Here is a 24197-nt window from a genome sequence, read left to right as displayed (position 1 = left end):
TTCCTTTGACTTATGGCGGTTCTTTACTACTACAGTTACTGTCCCTTTATCTATTATATATGTTGTAAATATCGTTACCCAATTTGTCACTTGTATTTTTATTTTTCTCAGTATTCTTTTTTATTGAGGTAATTCACACATGATACAATTCACCCTTTTAAACTATATGATTCGGTGGTTTTATTATATTCACGAGCTCGTGCAACCATTTCCAGTATCTAATTCCAGAATGTTTTCATCACCCCAAAAAGAAAGCCCATTCCCTCCTCCCTCCATCCCCTGGGAACCCCAGGTCTGCTTTCTGTTTCTTTGAATTTGCCCGTTCCACATCAATGGAATCATATAATATGTGGCCTTTTGTGTCTGGTTCTCTCATTTAGCATAATGCTGTCATGGTTCATTCATGTCATAGTTCATTCGTGTCGTAGCATGTATCAATACTTTATTCCTTTTTATGTTTGCATAACACTCCATTGTACCGGATACACCACCTTTTGTTTAGCCATTCGTTAATTAGTGGACGTTTGGATTCTTTCCACTTTTGGCTATTATGCATAACCCTGCGTTGAACATGTGTGTACAAGTTTTTGTGTGCACATATGTTTTCAGTTCTCTTGGGTGTAAGGCTAGGAGTAGAACTGCTGGGTTATATGGTAACTTTTCATTTAATGTTGTGGGGAATTGCCAGACTGTCTTCCAAAGCAGCCTCGCCATTTTACATTCCCACTAGCAGGGACTGAGAGTTCCGCTTTCTCCACATCCTTGCCAACACTTGTTATTTTTGTGTCTTGATTATAGCCACCCTAGAGGACGTGAAGTGGTTATCTCATCATGGTTTGGATTTGCATTTCTCTAAAGACTAATGATGTTAAACATCTTTTATATGCTTATTGGCTATTTGTATGTCTTCTTTCAAGAACTGCCTTTTCAAATTTTTTACCCATTTTTTTAATTGGGTTATTCATCTTTTTGTTGGAGAGTTATAAGAGTTCTTATATTCTGAACACTACATCCTAGACCCTTATCGGATATATGATTTGCTGAGCTGTCAGTTCTATTCCCTTGATCGATATGTCTGTCCTTAAGCCAGTATGCAGTGTTTCATTCTGTGGTACATATGGTCGCTATGAGTCGGAACCGACGTAACGGCACGTAAGAACATGCCAGTATCACACTGCCTTCCATTACTATTGTTTTATAGTAAGCTCTGAAATCAGTAAGTATGAGTCCTCTAACTTTGTTCTTCCCTTTCAAGATTATTTTGGCTATTTTAGGTCCCTTACATTTCCTTATGAGCTTTAGAGTCGGCTTCTCAATTTCTGCAAAAAGAAAAAAAAAAAGGTCACCTGAGATTTTGGTCTGAATTACATTGAGTCTTTGTGTCAACTTGGGGAGTACTGACATCTTAACAATATTAAGTCTTCTGATCCACGAACATGGGATGTCTTTCCATTTATTTAGGTCTTCTTTAAATGTTTTTCAACAATGTTCTGTAGCTTTCAAAGTGTAAGTTTTGCACTTCTTTTGCTGAGTTTATTCTCAAGTATTTAATTTTTTAAATACTATTATAAATGGAATTGTTTTCTTAATTTCCTTTTCAAATTGTTCATTGCTAGTGTATACACTTTTTTTTAGTGTATAGAAATACAGTTGATTTTGTGTCATCATCTTGTATCTTGTAACCTTGCTGAACTTGTTTATTAGCTCTACAGGATTTTGTGTGTGTGTGTGTGCTGGGGGAGGTTCATAATGTTTTTGCTATGCATACATTTTCTTTCAAAATGGTAAAATTATCAACCTTTTCTTTTACATTTGGCTTTTGCATGTAAATGAAAAGCCATTCCCTGTACCCAGATGACAGAAGAATTCACCCATTTTATGGTGCTTATGAAGTTTGATAGATGGCTTCTCTTGTTGTTTATTCTTTAGTTTAATAAAGGTGAAAGAATAATTTTAAATAAACACATATTAAATCATTATTAAAGAGCTTGGTGATGTGAAAATAGCCATTAGGTTTGAGGCCAGAAAATCTGGGTCGGAGTCCAGACTCTTCTGTTTACTGGCTGTTTGCTTATTGGCAAGTCCTTCACCCCTTAAAAAAACAAAAACCCATGCACTTCACAAATCTGCTCAAAGGTTCAAAATGGAAAGTGCTTTGTGAACTATTGGGCATGCTGCCAGTGTAAGCTAGTTTATTTATTAACATTAATCATAAAACAATTTTCAAAGTTCCCTTTTCTTTAGGAACTTTATCTTAGATGCAGAAAGGTACAGAGCGGCCCCAGCTCTCCCAGAGAGTCCCTGCCTAAAAGGCATTTATTAAGTACACACAATGAAAAGGAGTTTGTTATTTCCTCTCGTTTTTCCCTCTTCATTCCTTTGGAATGAGAGAAGCACCCAGAGAGAAAAGACCTTTTATTTTCTGTAGAACACAGAAAGTTCAAAAGTATTTTAGGAACTAACCCATTAAAATGGAGAAAAATAAACCAAGCCCGCAGAGCCCCCATGGGGCAGAGGCACAGCCCCAGGCCCTGATGAAAGAGCCAGTTTCGGAGCCCTGCCAGCCACCCTGCGGCAGAGGCTGTCGGAGGGCCAGGCAAACACGGTTGTTTCTGAAACGCCTCATGGCAGATTTGGCACTAGGACCTCGCTTTCCTTCCAAGAGGAAAATCACAGCGTTTCACTCCGGGGCCTGAGAGCACGTCTGTGGGTGTGCATTGTCAGAGGGCATCTGTCCACCTGCGCAGGCCCAGGATGCTTGCTCAGGTCTCGGACACTTCAGTTTTCAGGGCAGCCATGCCAATTCATAGTTCCCAAATTTACTGAATTGTGAATTTTAAAGTACAATGAAATAATAATTCACCAGTTGCTGTACTAGAGGCTTTGGGGTCAGAAACTCTGGCTTCAGGTCCTGGCTCTGGGCGAGCTGTCGACCTTGCGAGGCTCTGAGGTGATGGCTGCTGAAGCTCAGCCAATGGCAGCTCTCCCAACTGGCTCTTTCTGTTTGCTGCACATTTGCTATAAAGTGCAGGGCACTTATTATAAATAATCAGACTAATGCTATTTTTGGAGCCCTCGTGGCACAGTGGTTAAGAGCTCCCCTGCTAACCGAAAGGTCGGCATTTTGAATCCACCAGCTGCTCCTTGGAAACCCTATTGGGCAGTTCTACTCTGTCCTATAGGGTCGCTATGAGTTGAAATCGACTCGACTGCAACGGTTTTTTTAAATGCTATTTTTAATAAGGAAATCTCTGAAAAATACTAGCCTTTTTTGTTTAAATTTTTAAAAAGAAGCAGAATGCAATTAAGATTTTACAGTTTTATTCAGCATAAAAATTTTCTAGGAATGACAAAAATCCAGCTGCCATAAAGGGAACGATTACTGTTTCTTTTTAAGTAAGCAACTTTTTTTTTTTATTAAAGTGATACATGCTCTTTATATTTTAAAAAAAAAGCTGTACAGAGAAGTCCCACGAAATGAGCTACAAGTCATTCCAGAGCTCCCTGCCCAGAAATAGCCCGTCTCCACCTTTGGGAGCACAGTCCCGAGTCTCTTTCCTGTCCCTGTGTGCTCATGGGTATGGATTGAGAGACAGGGAGAGGCGAGGAAAGAAAAAGAAAGATGGGTAAATTTGACAGCATGAAAATGAAAAACTTCTCTGTGACAACGTGTCATAGGGTCAAAAAATAAATGGCAAAGGGGAAAATATAGAAAGAGGTCTTACAAAATCTAGATGAAAAGATAACTCAGTAGAACTATGGATGAAAGATAGGAATGGACATTTACAGAACAGCAGATAAAAATGGCAGTAACCATACAGAAGTCATCCTCAGCCTCGCTCCATACCAAAGAAATGCATTTTAATCAAGGAGATGCCATTTTCACCTATGAGTAAGCAAAGTAAAAAAAAAACCTTGATGATGCCCAGTGGTGGTCAGGGTGGAGGGAAGAAGAATCCTTGGCACTGCTGCAGGGAGTGTGGATTGGCAGCATTTTAGGGGAAGGCGACTGACAGTACCTCTCCCGTTTTGTCACACACCAACCCTTTGATCCAGCAGTTTCACTTTTAGGAACTTACCTAACAGACACAGGTGCACAAGTGTGCAAAGATGTACGAGCAGTGATGCAGTGCTGTTTGGCAACAGCAAAAAATTGGAAATACCCTAAAGATTCATTAATGGGGGAGTGGTTACCAAATTATGATATATCCACATGAAGGTATACTGTAGGGCCAGTAAGACAATGAGATAGATGTGTACGTCCTGACATGAAAGATGACTAAAATGTATTATTAATTTTAAAAAGCCAGCTCAATAACTATTGGTTACACACGTCTTAGTCCCTGCATGGTACAGTTAACATCCTTGGCTGCTTACCAAAAGGGGTGCCTCAGAAGAAAGGCCTGGCGATTTACTTCTGAAAAATCAGCCATTGAAAACCCTCCGGAGCACAGCTCTACTCCGGCACTCGTGAGGCTCCCATGAGTCCGAGTCAGCCTGTTGGAAGACAGGCTCTGAGACTGTAATGGAGCATCCAGACCAGGAACACATTACCTAATAAGCAAGGTACACACAGACTTACTCGTGCTTACTTACTAATCCGTAGGGCACAATTTCACCTGTTTTTATGTGGTGAAAAGCAGGTGATATTGTGCACTACAGGTTAGTAGGTAAGCACACGTAAGCCCATGCATACCTTGCTTACTGGTTAATCCAAACCTGGTCCAGACATGTCAGCATCCCTGCCCTCAAAGAGCAGCTTTATGAGTGAGATAGACTTTAATCAAGTGGTCACACAGGTGAATGTAAAACCTCAGGTCAGGCAGCCTGACCTGGAGTGGGACCCCATGAGCTGCAGTTGGAGGTTGAGTAGATATTAGCCTCATGAGGAGAGGAGAGAGATGCCACTGTGCGGAGGGGGCAGGGTAGGTGGTGGGAGATGATGCTGCGAGAGGGTGGGCCAGGTAAGGATGCCTTGCGTGTGCGTGTGTGTGTGTGTGTAAGAGCAAGTGCTTATATGTGTATGTAAAAGCATGTGAATATTTCTGAAAGGTTACACAGATACTGTTGATAGTGGTCAGTTAATGGTTAGCCTGGGCGTCGGGGGAAGGGAGATAGGATTTTTCACTTTAATTATTTGCTCTTGTCTACTACTTTGGATTTTGAGAAATCATGTGCAGGTATTACTATTATAATTTAAAATTCTAGCTAAGTTTTATGAAAACACACACCAAAGAAAAAAATATAAGTGCCCAAGGTGTCTATTTTGGTGCTAACCCTGACAGGGAGGAGAACCTTTTCTCTCAGCCCTGTGAAGGAGCTAAAATTGACGATTGGGGAGCTGCTGCCAAGGACTTTCTGGAACTATTAAAAGAAACTGGCTTAGTTTGGGGCCCTCAGAACTGAGTTTTTGAAAGCCCTGTGCACCCAGTGACTTCCCTATCATCTACCCCCATCTGCACCTCCCCGTCTCTTTCCTTGTGGGGGCTCTCCAGGATCCCTGTCCTCAGTGGCCAGTATGGCCACGAAAGGCCTCCCTACTGGCAGAGCTGGGAGAGGAAAGGCAGCGGCCACCTTGGGCTGCAACCTGACCCCGTCTTCCACAAGGCATCAGCTCAGAGCTGAGGGGGGAATGGCCAGCTTGGCAGGGCTGAGAGGGAAAGATATGCAGCCTCACAGCTGGTCAGTTATAAAAGAAACACAGCAAGCTCGCACCTCGCCATGACCAATGGACCTGAACTTATATTGACTTAAGGCACAAACTTGAGTTTCTACATTCTGCTTGGATTCAGGCTTGTTCACTGCTGCACCCCCTCCATAAAAAATAGCCTCCCTCAAAAGCCTCTCAGAAGTTGCTGTGGGGTTCACATATGGGTAGCTCACTATCCCCCCAGCCCACCCACTCCATTTCCGGGCGCAGTCTACCATTTAGCAAGTTCCTTCTCTGACTCTTAAATATTCTTCATTATATTGATTCAAAAATCACCTTTCTTTTTGAATGACCACATAAACCAGAGACTACATCAGCCTGAAACCTGAAGAACTAGATGGTGCCCAGGTACAACCTATAACTGCCCTGACAGGGAACACAAGAGAGAATCCCTGAGGGAGCAGGAGAACAGTGGGATGCAGATCTCAAATTCTCGTAAAAAGACCAGACTTAATGGTCTAACTGAGACTAGAGGGACCGTGGAAGGCATGGTCCCTGGAGCCTTTGTTAGCCCAAGACTGGAACCATTCCTGAAGCCAACTCTTCAGACAGGGATTAGACTGGACTGTAAGACAGAAAATGATACTGGTGAGGAGTGAGCTTCTTGGCTCAAGTAGACACATGAGACTATGTGGGCAGCTCCTGTCTGGAGGGGAGATGAGAAGGCAGAGGGGATCAGGAGCTGGTTGAATGGACAAGGGGAATACAGGGAGGAGAGGAGGAGTGTGCTGTCTCATTAGGGAGAGAGCAGCTAGGAGTACATAGGAAGGTGTGTGTAATGTTTTGTATGAGAGACCACCTTGATTTTTAAGCTTTCACTTAAAGCACCAAAAAAAAAAAAAAAACCCAAAAAACGAAAAAACACCTTTCTGCAGTAACCGGTCGTTAGACTAGAAAAGAAGGACATTTGGAATCATAGACCCCGGTTTGAATTCCGCCCTGCCAACGACCCACTGTGTGACCTTCAGCCAGTTGCTTAATCTGGAGGCTTTCTTCCCCCATCTATAAGGGGGGCTGTTAACACCGCTCTCTCTGGTCATGGTGAGATAAAGTGAGCTGATGTCCATCATTCACTTAGCACTATGTGGGCAAAACAAAGACAAAGACCAAGCCCGTTGCCCTTGAGTTGATTTGGATTCATAGCGACCCTACAGCACCAGGTGGAACTGCCCCACAGGGTTTCCAAGGAGCGCCTGATGGATTCGAACTGCAGACCTTCTGGTTAGCAGTCTAGCTCTTAACCACTACACCACCAGGGCTTCCATGTGGGCAAAAGTAGGTGCTTAGTCAAGAACCCTGGCGGCACAGTGCTTAAGAGCTTGGCTGCTGACCAAAAGGTTGGCAGTTTGAATCCACCAGCTGCTCCTTGGAAACTCTATGGGGGCAGTTCTGCTTTGCCCAACAGGGTCCCTATGAGACAGAATCGACTTGATGCCAGCGGGTTTGGCAATCAATGTCAGTTCTCTCCTTCCCTTGCCCCTCCCTAGTGCTAGCGCTCAACATTACTTACATGAAGGCTCCTACTATTTTCCCCATGAGTGTTCTCATCTCCAGGTATCCTTGAGTGGTGAAAACAGCTAAGCACTAGTTTAAACCAAAAAAACCGAACCCATTGCCGTTGAGAGAATTCTGACTCACGGTGACCTATTGGACAGATTAGAACTGCCCCACAGGGTTCCCTAGGGAGCCACTGGTGGATTCAAATTGCTGACCTTTTTGGTTAGCAGCCAGGCTCTTAACCACTACGCCACCAGGGCTTGGATTACTAACCAAAAAGTTGGCAGTTCAAACCCACCCAAGGGCAGAAGTGTGACTGAAGTATGGCAGGTAGGGCGCTGCTTGAGGAGGGGTGCTGATGAGCAGTTTCCATTGGCCATCACAGTTTCCATTGTCAGCTGTGGGGGAAATCATTCAAAAATTTTAAACTAATTGCCAGAGGCACTTTTTCTGTAGATAGGCCCCTGCCCAGAGGCATCTTAGAAGAAGGGCCTGGCGATTTGCTACGGAAAGATTACAGCCTTGAAAACCCCGTGGAGCGGTTCTACTCTGACACACAACGGGCCGTCATGAGTCGTAATTGACTCAAAGGCCAACTGTTTATTTTTTACCCTCATCTCCAGGGTAAATACACTCAGTTTAAATCCACAGCTGTGCCTGGAGCTACTCATTTGCTCTCCACTTAGCTTTGGCAGGGGAATTTTTCTCTGGATTACTGAGCCCTTTTTAACCATTGTGAAGCAGGGGGAAAAAAATCAATCCCACTGTCCCTTCCCTCACTCTTCCCAAGCACTGGGGTCCTCCACTCGGACTCCTCCCAGTGTTTTGAGTGTTCATCCTTTCTACTAGTCATCAAGCTTTCGCTTCAGGAAACATGCATTTCACAAATCCCAGGGGACAGTCCCGGTTAGATAAGCGCCTGCCAGCTCTGGCCCTGGCCATGTCTGTTGGCAGCCAGATTGACCTGCTAGAATCGTGGTTTCCCCAGAAAGGCACACAAGCCCTTGGGTGGGACGGACAGCGTGTTCTGCGGCCTGAGTCTTCAGCTTCTAGAGAACAATTGTAAGCACAAAACGATGAAAACGACAAAGGAAGCAAGACAAAGGCGAGCCTGGGGAGGTTACTAAGGAAAGTGGAGCAGGAGCGAGTGCGGTGGCGCTGCAGGTACCCAGGCGGAGCCGTTTCTGCGGCTCCTGCAATCGCCAGGAAAGGCGAGCTTGGCTCCTGGAATTCTGTTAACTGTAATTCCTCGTCCTTAAATGCCCTCAGATGTATATAACGGGGGTATTTATATTCTTTTAGCTAACAAAGTTGTTGTTCCAAAATCGTGAGCAGTGGCTTAGCTTGGAAAGATTGTATAATCTAATCACTAGCTTTGTCAGCTTCCTTTCTGCTTCTGAAGGAGGCCCGTCTGCGCGGCCTGGCGCTGTGGTTCTCAGACAGTGTCACCCGAGCGCTCCTGTTCCGTGGGGGTGCTTCCTGGGATACTGGGTGGGAACAGGGGGGTGGGCTTCCAGGCCCTCCAACTCTTCAGTAAGAGCAGCTCAACTTTTATGAGGACCGTGGAAGATTTTGTTTGGAATAAAAGGGGTTCTTCTGGAAACCCTGGTGCCATAGTGGTTAAGAGCTAGGACTGCTAACCAAAAGGTCGGCAGTTCCAGTCCACAGGGCACTCCTTGGAAACCCTAGGGGGCTGTTCTACTCTGTCCTATAGGGTCACTATGAGTAGGGATCCACTCCTTGGCAACGGGCTGGTTGGTTGGTTGGTTTTGGTTTTCTGCTTGAAAAGAGAAACTTAAAAGTAAAGGGTGCTGCAGCACCATCCTTCTGCAGGTTGTTTTTTCCACTTACCATGCTGATACATGTAGATAGAGTTCAATCACTGATGAATAAAGCCCAGTATATTCATCCCCCATTTTTTTCACCGTTTCAAATAATGCCTCATTGGAGTTGAGGGTATTTTCAATACACATAATGATGGAGAAATACATTATATACATTTGAGGATAGATCAATTTTAAGGAGCATTTAAAAATATATATACAATTTGGATTAAAAAAATACAGTATATCCATACAATGGAATATTACTCAGCCATAAAGAGAAATGAAGTTCCGATGCATGCCATGACATGGATGAACCTTCAAAACGTTTTATTGAATGAAATAAGCCAGCACAAAAGGACAAATATCATAAGACCGCACTTATATGAAATATCTAGAATAGGCAAAGGCATAGAGACCAAAGTTGATTAGAGGTTATCAGGGGTAGGTGGGAAGGGGAAATAGGGAGGTATTACTTATGGGGTACTGAGCTTCTGTTAAGGGTGACGGAAGAATCTGGAAATGGATAGTGGTGATAATTATACAACATGGTGAACGTAATTAATGTCACTGAATTGTTCATGTAAAAAATGATTGAAATGGCAAATTTTGTTATACATCTTTAACCACAATAAAAATGAAAACATATGTCTATAGTTTGGAAGATGATGGAAAGGGCACACTACGCTGGACCCAAAAGGAAGGGACAACAGGCGGGGGGGTGGGGGGGCCAATGGAGAGTGAGAATGGAGTGGTCAGAAGATGAGAGGTGATGAAGCCAGGGTGCTGAAACAGTCAGAGGGTGTCTGTGAGTTGGAGGACCCAGAGGTAGCACAGGTTAAATGATGACAATGCCCAAAGCGTGATGAGGGGTGGGTGGCTGAGGGCCCAGAGAAAATGAGCCCATCAAAAATCCGAGAGGCCAAGGTATGAGGCCATTTGCTGGATGCTTTCTGTTCACCCCTTGGGCTCCTCTCTGCATCCTTCTCAGCCCTGCTCTGTGCCCCAGAGGCTGGCTGTTGTAAGTCCTGTACCAGTGGGCTTCCTTTGGTCTGGCTGGGAAGCAATCAGGAGCCTGGACAGTGGGAGGAGAGTGAGGACACTGTATTTATTCCCTGGCTCCTCTCCTCAAGGTCACTGCAGGTGGGCTGGTCCCTCCACAGGAAGCCACAGCACTTTGTCCTACAGCTCATCTCTCCAGCTCCAGCTCCAGTAAGCACTCCCTCCTCACCGCACTGGCCTTGATGGCAAAGCACCTGGCAGTTGCCAGGCCTGAAATCCCACACCCTCCTCCCTGGCTTTCTTCCACATTAAGGGTAATGGAAAAATTTGAAACTGGGTAGTGGTGATGGTTGCCTAACAGGATGAACGCAATTAATGTCACTGAATTGTACATGGGTAGAATGTCGAAATGGCAAATGTTTTATTACACATATATTTACTGCAGTAAAACATTTTTTAAAATAATCTTTTTATTGAACTCTTTGCTCTATTAACCCTTTTGAGGGTGCCATGTCTTTCTTGCCTGGCAGGCACAGGCCAATCATGGGTCATGAAATCACAAAAAACAATGGCAGGACTAGGGGAGGAGAGAAAGGTGGTGAGCCGGTGCTAACTCCTAGGGAGGGCCTGTGTCTGTAAGTTTTGAAAAAATGAAACCACCCCACATTGTTGTAGCCCATCTGTGAGCTCCTTTAAAATTTTTTGTGATTTTCTAGTGTTAGCACAATCTCTGTCTTGTAGAAAGCATTTAGAAATTAAAATAAATTTAATTGAATAGGACTGAATTAAATTAAGCAGAATTGAATTTTACTGAATAGACGAGATGCTAAATTTGCACAATTTAAACACAGGTGTCTCCCTCCCCACCCCCCACCAGCATATGGTTTTTAGAAGCTTCATGAACATCAAATAATAAATTAGATCAGGGATTTAGTTTCTGAAATGAATAATGAATAATAAATGTTTGCTTATATTAGTACCTCATGAGGAAAGATGTGGTTCTGAAAATTTCATGGTAAATTCAGATCCCCTTAAGCTTTCAAGATCCACTTTCTTGATATTGTGAGCAGTTGCCCTTGGAAAATTTTGCTTCCTGCCTTCAATGCAAAAGGCGACTTCAGGAACTTTCAGAGCACGTAATTACTCTTTTGAAAGTAATATTGATAAACACATATCTATTATATCTCTTTGCATTATAATGTTGAGTAGAAACAAAATATAAAACCATTTTTGAACTTGAGTTTTAATCCATCTGAAATACTGTGTGTTAAAAGTCCCTGTAACAGTATGAGTTAAATCTTTTCTGGCCTCGCACAATGATTGTGTCCTCAAAGAGTGGGTTCTAGAGATCGTTAAGGTCCCCGGGCAGCACAGATGGTTTGCTTTTGGCTACTAACTGAAAGGTCGGTGGTTTGAACTCACTCAGCAGTGCCATGGAGGAAGGCTTGGAAGCCTGCTTTTGTAACGCTTACAGCCAAGAAAACCCTATGGAGCATAGTTCTGATCTGTAACACATGGGTTACCATGGGTCAGAGTTGACTTTCTGGCAACAGGTTTCAAGAAGGTTAACTAAGGTGAAAAACACAAAGTAAAAGTGACTCAATTCGCATTTTTTTCTGGGATGGGTAGGGATGTTTCTTTTCTCTTTTATTTTCCCCAGTCACTGAACACATGGCCTCCCACTGCCTGTCTGTATATGCAATTTCACTTAGGAGTGCCAGTTATTTCAAAAACACCTCTAGTCAAGCTGAAGATTGGAGCTTTCAGGCCAAATCAAGGACAATGACTAGTCTGGGGGTCACTGGAATCACTTTCCAGAGCCCTGGTGGCGTAGTGGTGACGAGCTTGGCTGCTAACCAAAAGGTCAGCAGTTCGACTCTACCAGCCACTCCTTGGAACCCCTATGGTGGCAGTTCTACTCTGTCCTATAGGGTTGCTATGAGCCGGAATCGCCTTGGCAGCAACAGGTTTGGTTATATTAATCACCAAACTGCTTTTCAGAGAGGTCGTACCAATTCTGGAGTCATTTCGTTTTGGTGGCATAGTGGTTGAGAGCTACAGCTGCAGACTAAAAGATTGACAGTTGAAATTCACCAGCTGCTCTTTGAAAACCCTCTGGGACAGTTCTACTGGTCGCTACGAGTTGGAATTGACTCGACGACAACAAGTTTGGAGAATCCCTTTTCCAGTTTATTTATATTCTATCATAAGAAAAGTAGTTTTAAAGTAAAGTATATTGTCAACATTTTTAAATAAAAAATTCTCGTTTTCCTAATGCAGCAATGAAAGTTATTACCAGCAATCTTGATTTGGAATAGCCCCTGTGACAGAAAGTCTAGAGCTAATAGCTCAGCTGTTTTAACATATGACAAATGAGGGAACAGTCCAGAGCCAAATGTTATCCTTCTACCTTGATTACTCACCTCAGAAACGCTCTCAGTTGGCCATCAGAAGAGCAAGTCTCTCTGACTTCACTGTCTGACTGCTTGGTCCAGGCTAGAATCCTCTTCCGTGTGGCTTTACCACCTGTGCCACCTCCTGTGGATTAGTTGAAGCTGCCTAGAGGCAGAACAGGGTGCTCTGGTGGGTGTGCAACTAGCGAAGTCTGCTACCATGGGCACACATGACACGCTGTGTTGTTGTTGGCTGTCATCAGTTGGCCCTGGACTCACGGCCCATCATCGGTTTGGGATAGGCCCGTTGCCACCCATAGGGTTTTCACTGGCTAAGTTTTAGAAGTAGATCACCAGTCCTTTCTTCCTGGTCCATCTTGGTCTGGAAGCTCTGTGGAAACCTGTTCAGCATCATTGCAACACAAGCCTCCACTGACAGATAGGTGGTGGCTGCGCATGAGGCGCGTTGGTCAGGATTCGAACCCAGGTCTCCCACATGGAAGGCGAGAATTATGCCTCTAATCACCACCACCCCATTACATGGTAGAAAAAGCAAAATGTGGCATCAGAATATCGAGGGCAGAGTCTCAGCTCTGCCCCTTGCTGTGCTATATCTTGGGCAAATTACTCATTTAAACAACTTCAGCTCTTAAATTTATAAACTGATGATAATGGAAATTAAAATGAATTGATATGACACATAAAAGGTACTCACAAAAGACACTATAAAGTATATTTTATATCTGAGTTATTGCTGGTTTGTTTGCTTGTTTTTGGCCTATCTCAATCTAGTGTTTCCCTCCTTTAAATTCATGGTATTTTAGTATTTCTGTCACTGTCTTGGCAATTAATTGCAGTCTACCTACCATGTCATATTACTGTATTATTTCACCATATTTTCTCTTTCTATACCTCCCACTCTTTATAGCCACACCTCTCCTGTTGTAGACCATCTGTGAGTAGATGTTTATTGGGTAAATGTAAACATATTATTAACAGCATTTTTGAAACTTCATATGTTGACAGGCAGATGAGTAAGTAACTTTTTATTCGAAGGGATGTATTTTATCATGATTATTAGTTTATGTTCATAGGATTCATAGATTTTTCCAGGATTTATCGGGTGATAGGCCCTGGCCATAAGGACCCCTAGTGGCATAGTGGTTAAGTGCTCAGCTGCTAATCTAAAGGTCAGTGGTTTGAAACCACCAGCCACAGAAGAAAGATGTAGCAGTCTGCTTCTGTTAAGACTTACAGCCTTGGAAACCCTATGGAACAGCTCTGTTCTGTCCTAAAGGGTTGCTATGAATTGGAGTTGACTTGACAGTAATAGGTTTAGGCCCTGACCGTAGCATCAAGCCTAATGGAATCAGAGTCTGGCGGTCTCCCCACTGTATAATGCTTTTAAATCCAGTTCTCCCGAGATTGACTGTGCTTCCACATAGTTTCTTACAGCTCTCAGCTTTCTGCTTGTCCCTGCAAGAACAGTGCCACTGCTACCAAGTTATTAAACGTACTTTTCTCTTTGTGGTGACAGGCACATCTCATTGTCCTGAATAAATGCCCGTCTCAAGAGGAGGCAGCCGACTCCGCACACTTTGTGGCCCAGGCCGCTGTCACTTCCGGGAGGCCTGAGTATCACGGTAAGAGCCAGCCTTCCAAGGGGGAGGTCCCTGCTTACTCCCCACACCTGTGAGCTAGTTGCCTTCCCGTGGGGAGGGGGGACAGAGCTGTCCCCTGGGCCCTTCTGAGAGCCTTTGTTGGTTTGTCCAATCTCCTGCAGCTGTGTCCCTATTTGTTCCCCAGAGTCCTTTGGTTTATATTCCTGTATAGTCTTCCTCCAATCTTCTCCTAAATATAGGCAGTTCCTGGGTTATGAACGAGTTTTGTTCCTAAATCTGTCTTAAGTCGAATTTGTATGTAAGTCGGAACAGTTAGGTACAGTTCGTATCCAACATCAGTTGCTCAAATATTTGTCTTAGTGTACAGTATAGAGTGTACCTTTCTATGTATAAAAACATTAAATAAACCCTTCCAGATACATGAAAACATCTTTAACACAATACAGTAATAGTAATAATAATGTTTGGACGTGCGTCCCAAAGTAGGACCCGCTTGTTATTATGAACCATTGTATGTACCTCGAATTTTTAATATGAGAGGCTTTACAGGGGTTGGTTCATAACTACAGGTTGTACGTAAGTCTGACATTCGTTACCCGGGGACTGCCTGTACATCTGATCTTCATCCAAACATAGCTATTAAGAGTCCCAGAGAGTTCGTGCTGGGCTTACAGGGAAATCTGCTCTGCTTTCAAAGGTGATCTATTTTTAAAGATTGTTGTGGAACTACCGTGGCAACAGAGCTGTCGTGTTAGAACTCCACCCCAGGTTCTCACAGGGCCAAGCTTTCCATCTGGGTGAACTTACACCTTTTCAGGATCCCAAAAGGAAGTTGCCATTTATGATTCATACGGTTTTTCTTAGCACAACATAATAGGTAGAGCAGGGAGCTCTGTAAATTCCTTAGTCCACCACCCTGGGCTCAGGGCATACAATTTGCCTCTGTTGATGGAGAACACACATGGTAGTGACTTTTTTTTTTTTTTGGTCAGAATATTCAGAAACAGTGTATAACTCATAAAGAAGAGTTAGAGGGCGTATTCCAATGCGTCATATAAAAATACTTATGTACTGAGTAAAATGAGGTCCAATGTTCCAGAAAGCATAAAATGGGTATCTGGAAGGCCTTGGGTTTGGGTTTGGGTTTGGGAAGCAGCGGTTGGGCCAAGAAGAGGCACATTGGAGAAGCTGAATGGGGTCTCTCCATGAGCAAGACAGTCTGCAGAGGTCCCTGGGCCAGGCTGGGTGCTCAGTACAGGGACAAGCTGGCCAAGGGTTTACCAGTGTTAGCCCATCTGTCCATCCTGCCTTGTGGATGTGTCACTCTGGCCTCCTGGAGCTGCAAGCACTGAGAGCTGGAGGAGCCTGTCTAGGGATGGACAGAGGAGGCAGGGGACCTTTCTAGTCCTCCCTCCCTAGATTACTCCACACATAATAATCAGGTTTACCTTCAAAAGTTTCTCAAAAAAAAACAACCATTTGACCAGCATTTTGGTACCTAAAGGTCTTTTAATAGTGGAAAGAATGTTCCATTCCACAGCTATTAATAAAACACTGAAAATGCGTGCTTGAAGGAAACCCTGAAATAGCAGGAGGCACCCATCTAAATGTCTACAGAGACCAAACGAGCAGCATGAGTGAAGTAGGTGGTTATTAGAAAACAGTAGCATCAGCAAGAATAATTATACATGGCAGCTAATTGCTGGCTATAATATGAGAAAGGCAATACAGAGTGGTGGGGACTATGGCAAACGGGAAAGCCCATACCCTGTTGAAAGTACACAGCTGAAGTTTAGCTCCAGCCGTTGCTGCCACGTGGAGCAAAGGCTTAGACAGGTAGATCTTCTACTTTTTCAAGAGAAGGCAGAAATCTTGACTTTTATCTGAAATCTCTAATTTACAAGTGATAAATTTTAGTTTATTAGCTCAAATTGGCTAGATCCATAATTTCTGACCTGAAGAGCAAGGGTGTGAATACATGGTTATCAGATCCTTCCTTGTTTTTCACTGGAGCATGTGGGTTAAGACAAGTGGAGGGTTCTGAGCCTCTAAACTGGTGCGTGTATAGTGGGAACAAAACCCATGGCTGTCAAGTTGATTACGACTCAGCAACCCTATAGGACAGAGTAGAACTGCCCCATAGAGTTTTCAAGGAGCACCAGGTGAATTGGAACTGCTGACCTTTTGGTTAGCAGCCATAGCTTTTAACCACTACACCACCAGGGTTTAGGTAATACCAAATAGGTAGCTGCAGCTAAGGCCACGGCCATCTTTGCCTAGAGGAATTTGGGTTTGCCATCATCTCGCCTACCGTTCCTACACAAACTTATTGAATACGCGAGTTGGGTTGGGACCACCAGAAATTGTGTCCTAAAATATTTTTGTCCCATAGCTGTAAAGCTAGGTCACTCTGCTTTGCATGATTTATAGAATCAGAGACAATCCAAGTTGAATTATGTAGTTAAGTTTCCCAGTCTTGCCTCCACTGTGATATGACGATGGTAATAATACCTGCTTGATACAGGTCTTGCAAAAAGTAAACCTCCTCATGCAGTAATAATAGCTAACGCTCACCATCACCTGTGCTAGTGTGGTTCTAACTGCATTGCATTTATTAACTCAATTGATCCTCACAACTACCCAATGAGGTAGGTGCAATTGTCCCCATTTTTGGGATGGAGAAACTGAGGCTCGGACTGGTTAAGTTATTTGCCCAGGCCCCACAGCAAGTGAGTGGCAGAGATCTGAGCCCAGGCAGCCTGGCCCCAGAGGCTCTTTACTGCTGTGCTGTATTACAAGACCTGGCACTACACATGTCCCCTTCCCTTCCTTGCCCCTTGCCCATTAGACCCACCAAAGAGTCTGTGGAGTTTGGGACAGACAGGGATATGAAAAAGCAAAGGGAGCCCAGAGAGAAGAGTTTGGAGTGCCAATGGGAAGGGGCCAGTGCCCAGAGCCTGCGGGGAGTCTCGCCTCACCTCTGCCTGTGTCTCTGGAGCAGCTCAGGGCACTGGGTGACTTGCACGCAGGAAGCAGAACTGCCAGTCACAGTCTGAAATGTGTGAGGCATTCAGAGGTGGAAGGATACGAAGACAGCTTCTCCCAAGAGCCGGGAGCTGGCACCAGGGCAGCCAGCTCTACGGCTTAGGATGGGGGTGGCTTCCGCATGAGGCCTGGAGGGTTGATTACTTGAAACACCTGCCACAGGTGATTCAGGGACTCTGGAGTGAGCAGGAATCATAGTAATAATGACAACAGGGGTGATAACAGCAGCAGTGGAGCTCTCTTATCTGCCAGGTACTGCTAGGTGGCGATACTTTCACAAACACTGCTCCTTTAACCCTTTACCAACTCTTGGAGGTAGGACATACCTCCCAGTTTACAAATGAGGTGACAGCCAGCTCTTCACCCTGGGAAGTACCAGGCCGAGCTACAGAACCTTCTCACTCCATACTCATCGCTCTATCCCAAAAAAGGACAAAGTCCCTGTTCGTCTATAGCTTGCTCCTAGAGAGCCCTTCTCAGATTCAGCATCTTCTGATTATAAAACCTGTGAAATGTGTGTAACTTTAATGATTCAGGGACAAAGCTTACTGAAGCTGTAGAGGCTAAGTGCTAAGTGAGGAGGTTTTGCACTGAGGTGGTAGGAAAGAAAAGCATGCTTACTGTCCAGCAGCGGCATGAAGCCCTAGGAGGGGTGCATACCAATACCAGCTGCCATCAAGTCAACTCCGACTCGTGACAATCTCTTGTGTGCCAGAATAGGACTGTGCTCCATAGGGTTTTCAGTGGCTGATTTTTCAGAAGCAGATCGCCAGGCCTATCTTCCAAGGTGCCTCTGGGTGGACTTGAACTTCCAACTTATCAGTTAGCAGCCGAGCGCATTAACTATTTGCACCACCCAGGGACTCCAACGGAGCACAACTCCTCACTTCTTGAGCCTCAAATAAATTACCTGAACGGACAAGTCAGAAATGAATAAAAACAAAGAGGAACACAAAATATCCATATTGTGTTCATCTCATGTGAGTACTGCCACTGTCAGAATCATGACTCCCTCAGCAAACATGGAAAAGGCTGGGGAAAATGAGCTGCCTAGGCCAGCATTTGAGATCCAGGTTGTGGCCCTCGCCCTCCCTGCAGGAGCACCATGTGGTGTGGGCAGGTCGGTCCGTGTCACGGGTATGGACTGAGTTTTCCTCGGGGAGCAGGGCCAAGATGAACCCCCAGTCAGGAGCTGCAGGGAGCCCGGGCAGGGCATGCCCACCATCTCTCCAGGTAGCAGGCTCTCATGTTGTTTCTCTGTTATCCTACCAAGAGCCAGGCCCACAATGGGAGTGAGAAAACCCACCTAGATTGACGTTTCTCCAGGCCTCTGCTGCCTCTTGCAGGCGGAAGTGACAGTGGGGGAAGTTGGCACTTATCTTTGTCTAACGACTAAGAGCCTGTCTGTCCATCTAGTCTACTGTGGTGGCTTGCATGTTGCTGCGATGCTGGAAACTAGACCACTGGTGTTTCATACACCAGGGGGGCCAACCATGGTGGGCAGGCTTCAGTGGATTTTCCAGACTAAAACAGACTAGGAAGAAAGGCCTGGTGATCTGCTTCCAAAATTAGCCAATGAAAACTTTATGGATCACAACAGAACATTGTCCAGCTTTCTTGCTTTGGGTACATCATCAGTTGCTGGAGAAGGACCTCATGGTTGGTGAAATAGAGGGCCAGGGAGGGTGAAGGAGACCCTTGATAAAATGGTTTGGCACAATAGCTAGAAAGATGGACTGGAACATGCTGGCAATCATGAGAATGACATAGGACCAGGCAATATTTTGTTCTGTTGTACATAAAGTCACCACGAGTCAGAGTCATCTCAATGGCAACTATCTATTTACCTATCTACCTACCTGCTTACCTGCCTGCCTGCCTGTCTGTCTATCTACCTGCCTGCCTGCTTGTCTGTCTGTCTGTCTACCTACCTACCTGTCTATCTGCCTGCCTGCATGTCTACCTGTCTGTCTACCTACCTGCCTGCCTGTCTATCTACCTACCTACCTACCTGTCTACCTGCCTGCCTGCCTGTCTACCTGTCTCTGTCTATCTACCTACCTACCTATCAGTTATCTATCTAATCTGTCTATCTACCTACCTATCTTTCTGTCAATCATCTATCTATCTAATAAGAGAAAAACAAACCCTCAGTGCATCTACAACCCACCACAGCTCTCCTGCGAACAGGACCTTGTGACTTGGGCTTTGGTCCATTCTAGTCTGAAAGTCCCAGGCCGATCCCCTGGGAGCAACCCTGCATGTTCCACTGAGTGCCCAGGAAATCTACATGTGGGGGGAGGTGGTGGTGCTTAGCTCTGCTCTTCTGCTTTTAGACCTACTTGTGACTGATTGCAAGGACGCTTCCTTTCTTTTTTGGAAAAAAAAAAAAAAAGAATCTTTGAGGAGAAAAATTTCCCATCTGGGGGTTTTCAGGAGCCTGCTTGCTGAATGCCCATTGAAGGCATCGCCTCTAACAAGCAGAACCCACTGGCTGAGAAGCGACTGTTCAGGCGCCACACCCTAGCTAATCCCTTTGCTCGGTGCCAACCCCCACCCCCACCTTCCTTATGCAGACAAAACTGCCCTAGAAGTCACCAGGGATGGAGATTGCATAAGGATTCCCAATTCGGGCTCCCGGAATGCCACTAACCTGAGCCTGGCCAGCTTCCCAGAGCAGCCATAGACAAACTTGGTATCAACCACTCTCCCCAGCCCTGCTGAGTGCTCAGGCCCTTGGCCTTGTGTTTATAACTCTTCTCCTAAATAAGATTAAAATGCAGTGGTGCCAAAGCCAAGTCCATTTCAGTGTAAATCTTTGGGAGGCAGAGCCCGCTAAGCGCAGGCAGCCTTGTTTGGAAGTGGCCCCATCGGCGGCCTGAGGATCTCGAAGGTGGAGAGGCTCTGAGAGGCTCTGGTAGGCTGAGGAGCTGATGGCAGTCAACAGCCAGGATGGGCTCTGGCCCTTTGGAGTCTCAGGGGCAGGGGCAGTTAGGACCTCTAACTACATGGACCAGTCTCGGCAGTGTAGGGTGCACTCCCACATATAATTCCCTATGTACAAGTAAATGCACCTCCTCGGTCCCCACGGGTCCTAGCTTTTACCCATTCTTGACACCAAACCAAATCCGTTGCTGTCGAGTCGATTCTGACTCATAGCAATCCCACAGGACAGAGTAGAACTGCCCCATAAGGTTTCCAAAGAGCAGCTGGTGGATTTGAACTGCTGACCTTTTGGTTCACAGCCGTAGCTCTTAACCACTGTGCCACCAAACTCCATTCTTGACACAGTATACATGAAATATGTAAATATCTGAAGCCAAGCACTGGGTCTCCCAGAAGTCTCCTCTTTTACCTTATCCAGCCCTCCTTTCTCTCAGCTCTTCCTCTTGGGCCTGCCTTCTCAGCTTGCCCTGCGCCGGTCCTGCCCCTCTGTTCCCTGACTCCTTGCTCACTGGTCACTTTTGCTCTTTGGGTCCCATGTGTCTTACAAAGACCAGAAGTCAGACAGCCCCTGGTGTCCACACACCCAGCTCCAAGGGGCTCCCAACAGGTAGCATGGCTACCCAGGACCAGCCACAGTCAGGTGTCCTTCCCCTTCCAAGGTTCCTCCTTAGCTGTCCCTCCTGCCTCCCTCACCCGGCCTCTACCTGAGGTCTCCAGGTGGGGGCCTGGGCAGTCCTGCTGGTAGAGAGTGAGTGTGAGCCAAGCTGGCCCTGCCCTGCCCAGCCCAGCCCTCTCCTTCCTCCTCTTCCTTCCACTCACCACCAGCCTTCCCACTGCACCTCGAGCCCTATCTGTCACAGACCCTTTCCCAGCCCTTACCGAGGTGCATTTCTTACTACAGAATGCCTGGCCAGCCTGAGCTTGGCCACCTTTGAGCCCCAGGTCAGATGTCAGTATTCATGCCTGCTCTATGCCTCACAGGTCCTGAGGGAGAGGGGAGAGCCACAGCTGAGTGCAGGGCGTGAGGCTGAGAGAAGCTGAGGAAGCCACCTGCTCTCCATCTCCCACCAGCGTTAGTGGGGCTCCCTCTGAGAAGGCATCTTACAGCTCATCCCATCTGCAGGATTAGGAGTCACAGATGAGCCATGCCCAGGATCACACAGCAGGCTAAAGGCAAAGCATGACTTGAACAGAGCCCCAGATTCATCAAACTTACCACACCCCAGAACCAGAGCAGAGCAACCCTGTGGGTGCCCCAGCCCCCAGAGGTCCAGGGGGCCGAGGGGAAGCCCTTGGGGCCAGCAGAGAAATAGCTGTGTTGTGCACCCAGCGTCCATGCTGCCTCTGTCCACAGAGGGGCATCCCGGGGCAAGACTGAAGCGCATCAGGCATTGCATACACATTGCCTAGGACACTCTGGCTTCATTCCTTTCCTGGTGAGGAGAAAGCACACGAGCTTTCCGACAGCCTCTTTCATGAGGCTCAGGTCTTTCACTTTTGTGAACATTTCTCAGGCAAGTCTATGCTATTCATACGCTGACTTGACTTCAAAAAGGATGTTTAAAGCAGTTTATAGAATTCACAGGTACTTCAACAAGACAAGCACTAGGAGCAGTAAGCTCTGAGGTTCCTGGAAGAGAGATGACTAGAGGAGTGACCCTGTGCGGGGTGCTGGGTCTAGAGGGCTCCTGGTCAACTCCCTGGTGGGGAGGACATGGAAGGCAGGCAGATTCCAGTGGTCACTGAGCCTCTCACCAGGCTCTTGGTGCCAGGCTCTGTGCAGGCCCTTCATGACCCATCTCTCATGTAAGTAAACCTCCCAGGCCTGCCACCATTTTAGTCACCACCCTTCACTGACCAGAGACGGTCACAGACTCCTCAGACCACTCAGTGATGAGCAGCATCCACCACCCCCAGAAGCCATGTCGCTGGCCCACCATTGTGCCTGTGCAAGTGTCCTCCTGAAGAGGTCTCCCCGGTGGGTCACTGAGGCCCCCTTGGTCACTTCTAGTGGTGAGGAGAGAGCCTGTCCTGGGCGCCGTCGCCCTCAGGCTCCCCTCACCAATGGACCTTCAGGGCAGCAGCTTGTGCAGAGCAGGTGCGGCCCCCAGGAGGGTCTAAATGGAGCCAGTGTGTTTGTTTGCTGGGTGACTGAGCTCCTCTGGGTTAATGCCAGGCTTAGATTTAAGAATTTCCATTTATAAATTCCCTGGGGTTCTTAGTGCTTTTGCATTTAGTACAGAGCAGAGACTGTTTCCCAAGACTGTTGCAAAAGATAATTGTCACATTGTACATGGAGGCCACTCTCCCAATGACAGCTGTCCTCACTGTTCCAAGCCTCCTGCCTCAGGACAGCCTCCAGAGAGTGAGCCCAGGATTACTAGAATTTATTTTAATTAAAAGCCTCCTAACCTCCAAGGTGCCGGATTGCAGTCCTGCATTCCCCTTGCTCTTTGAATGATGCCTTGTTCTTTTGCTTGTATATGTACATCTGCAGCGGAATCCAGGGGGCCTCTGGGAATGGCCTGGCTCTGAGCCCCTGAACACCCCCCACCCGAGAGACATTGAAACCAGGTGGCAGTGCTGTGGCCACTCTGCCCACAGCCACGCGTCCTCCCACGCTCTCACAGACCACCTGAGCATTCTGTTGGAGTAAAAATAGGGAAGATTGATGGCCCTGGGACACCTGTGCTGCAGTGGCTCAGATCTACATGCTAAGTCACGGGCCTGTGTTTTACAACATGACCTCATCTTTTGCCGAGGCCATCGGTATCAGGTTGCAGGTGATTCTAGAGTAGTTTTTAAAGTTAAGACTGGCCGTGTAAGTTGTTTTTGTTAGATGCCATCGAGTCAGCTCTGACTCATAGCAACCTTACGTATAACAGAACGAAACACTGCCTGGTCCTGCGCCATCCTCATTATCGTTGTTATGCTTAAGCCCATTGTTGTGGCCACTGCGTCCATCCACCTTGTTGAGAATCTTCCTCTTTTTCTCCGACCCTCTACTTTACCAAACACCATGGTCTTCTCCAGGGACTGATCCCTTATGATAACATGTCCAAAGTATATGAGAAGAAGTATCACCGTCCTCGCTTCTAAGGATCATTCTGGCTGTACTTCTTCCAAGACAGATTTGTTCGTTCTTTTGGCAGTGCATGGCATATTCAATATTCTTTGCCAACACCATAATTCAAGACAGCAATTCTTCTCTGGTCTTCCCTATTCATTATTCAGCTTTCCCGTGCATATGATGTGATTGAAAACACCATGGTTTGGGTCAGGCCCACCACAGTCCTTAAAGTGACACCTTCGCTTTTTAACACTTGAAAGAGGTCTTTCGCAGTAGATTTGCCCAATGTAATGTGTTGTTTGATTTCTTGACTGCTGCTTCCATGCGTATTGATTGTGGATCCAAGTAAAATGAAGTCCTTGATAACTTCAATCTTTTCTCTGTTTATCATCATGTTGCTTATTGACCCAATTGTGAGGATTTATAGGATGTATAAGAGCACTCAAACCGCTGTCTCATTGTGAACCCACACCCACCTGGGTGTGAACCCACACCCAGCTTCAGGGCACAAGGTGGGGTACCACCCCAGGGCTATGACTTCCTGTCACATCAGAAATCCTGTTGTCACTTGTCCCAGATGGACATGAGGTGCCCACCCTGGAGCATTGTCTTAGAGCATAAGCCCTGCTTATCAGGAATTCCACTCCTTTGCTGCAGTGAGGGGACTCAGTTTGCCCTCCCCTTTTTGGGCAGTCCATGGTATATTCAGTATTCTCCACCAACACCACAATTCAAAGGTGTCAATTCTTCTTCAGTCTTCTTTATTCTTCGTCCAGCTTTCACATGCATCCTTACTGCAATAGCTGATTCTCTCATTAAAGGTTGATAAACTCAAGAAGTTTGTAGAAACTATATCTAGAGAAGCATCTGAAGTTCAAACCGTGACTTTACGAAACAGAATAGCATTAGATTTCCTGTTAGCCTCCCAAGGTGGAGTTTGGGCCTTAATAGATGAACATTTCTGTGTTTATATAAGTAATGCAATCTGAGGCTTGCAAAATGTAGCTGCTGGCGAGGCAGTTGAAAAGCAATTACTGATGCTGCTTATGTATAAACAAACACCTCATGGGATTTGTTTCCTTGGTTCAA

The 24197-nt window shown here is 45.9% G+C and overlaps 1 protein-coding gene across 5 annotated transcripts in view; it reads left to right on the top strand.

Moving 5' to 3' along the window:
- Nucleotides 1-24197, top strand: part of TTC23 (tetratricopeptide repeat domain 23) — a 133437-nt gene that overhangs the window by 59268 nt on the left and 49972 nt on the right. For all 5 annotated transcript variants that reach the window (XM_049906150.1, XM_049906152.1, XM_049906149.1 and 2 more), the window contains one exon: nucleotides 13963-14068. In XM_049906150.1, coding sequence (XP_049762107.1) covers nucleotides 13963-14068 — 106 coding nt within the window. The remainder of the gene's footprint in view (nucleotides 1-13962; nucleotides 14069-24197) is intronic.

Source organism: Elephas maximus, chromosome 13, assembly GCF_024166365.1.
Source record: "Elephas maximus indicus isolate mEleMax1 chromosome 13, mEleMax1 primary haplotype, whole genome shotgun sequence".
Taxonomy (NCBI): Eukaryota; Metazoa; Chordata; class Mammalia; order Proboscidea; family Elephantidae; genus Elephas; species Elephas maximus.
The sequence above is the reverse complement of the archived record's forward strand: the minus strand, read 5'-3'. Positions and strand labels throughout refer to the sequence as shown.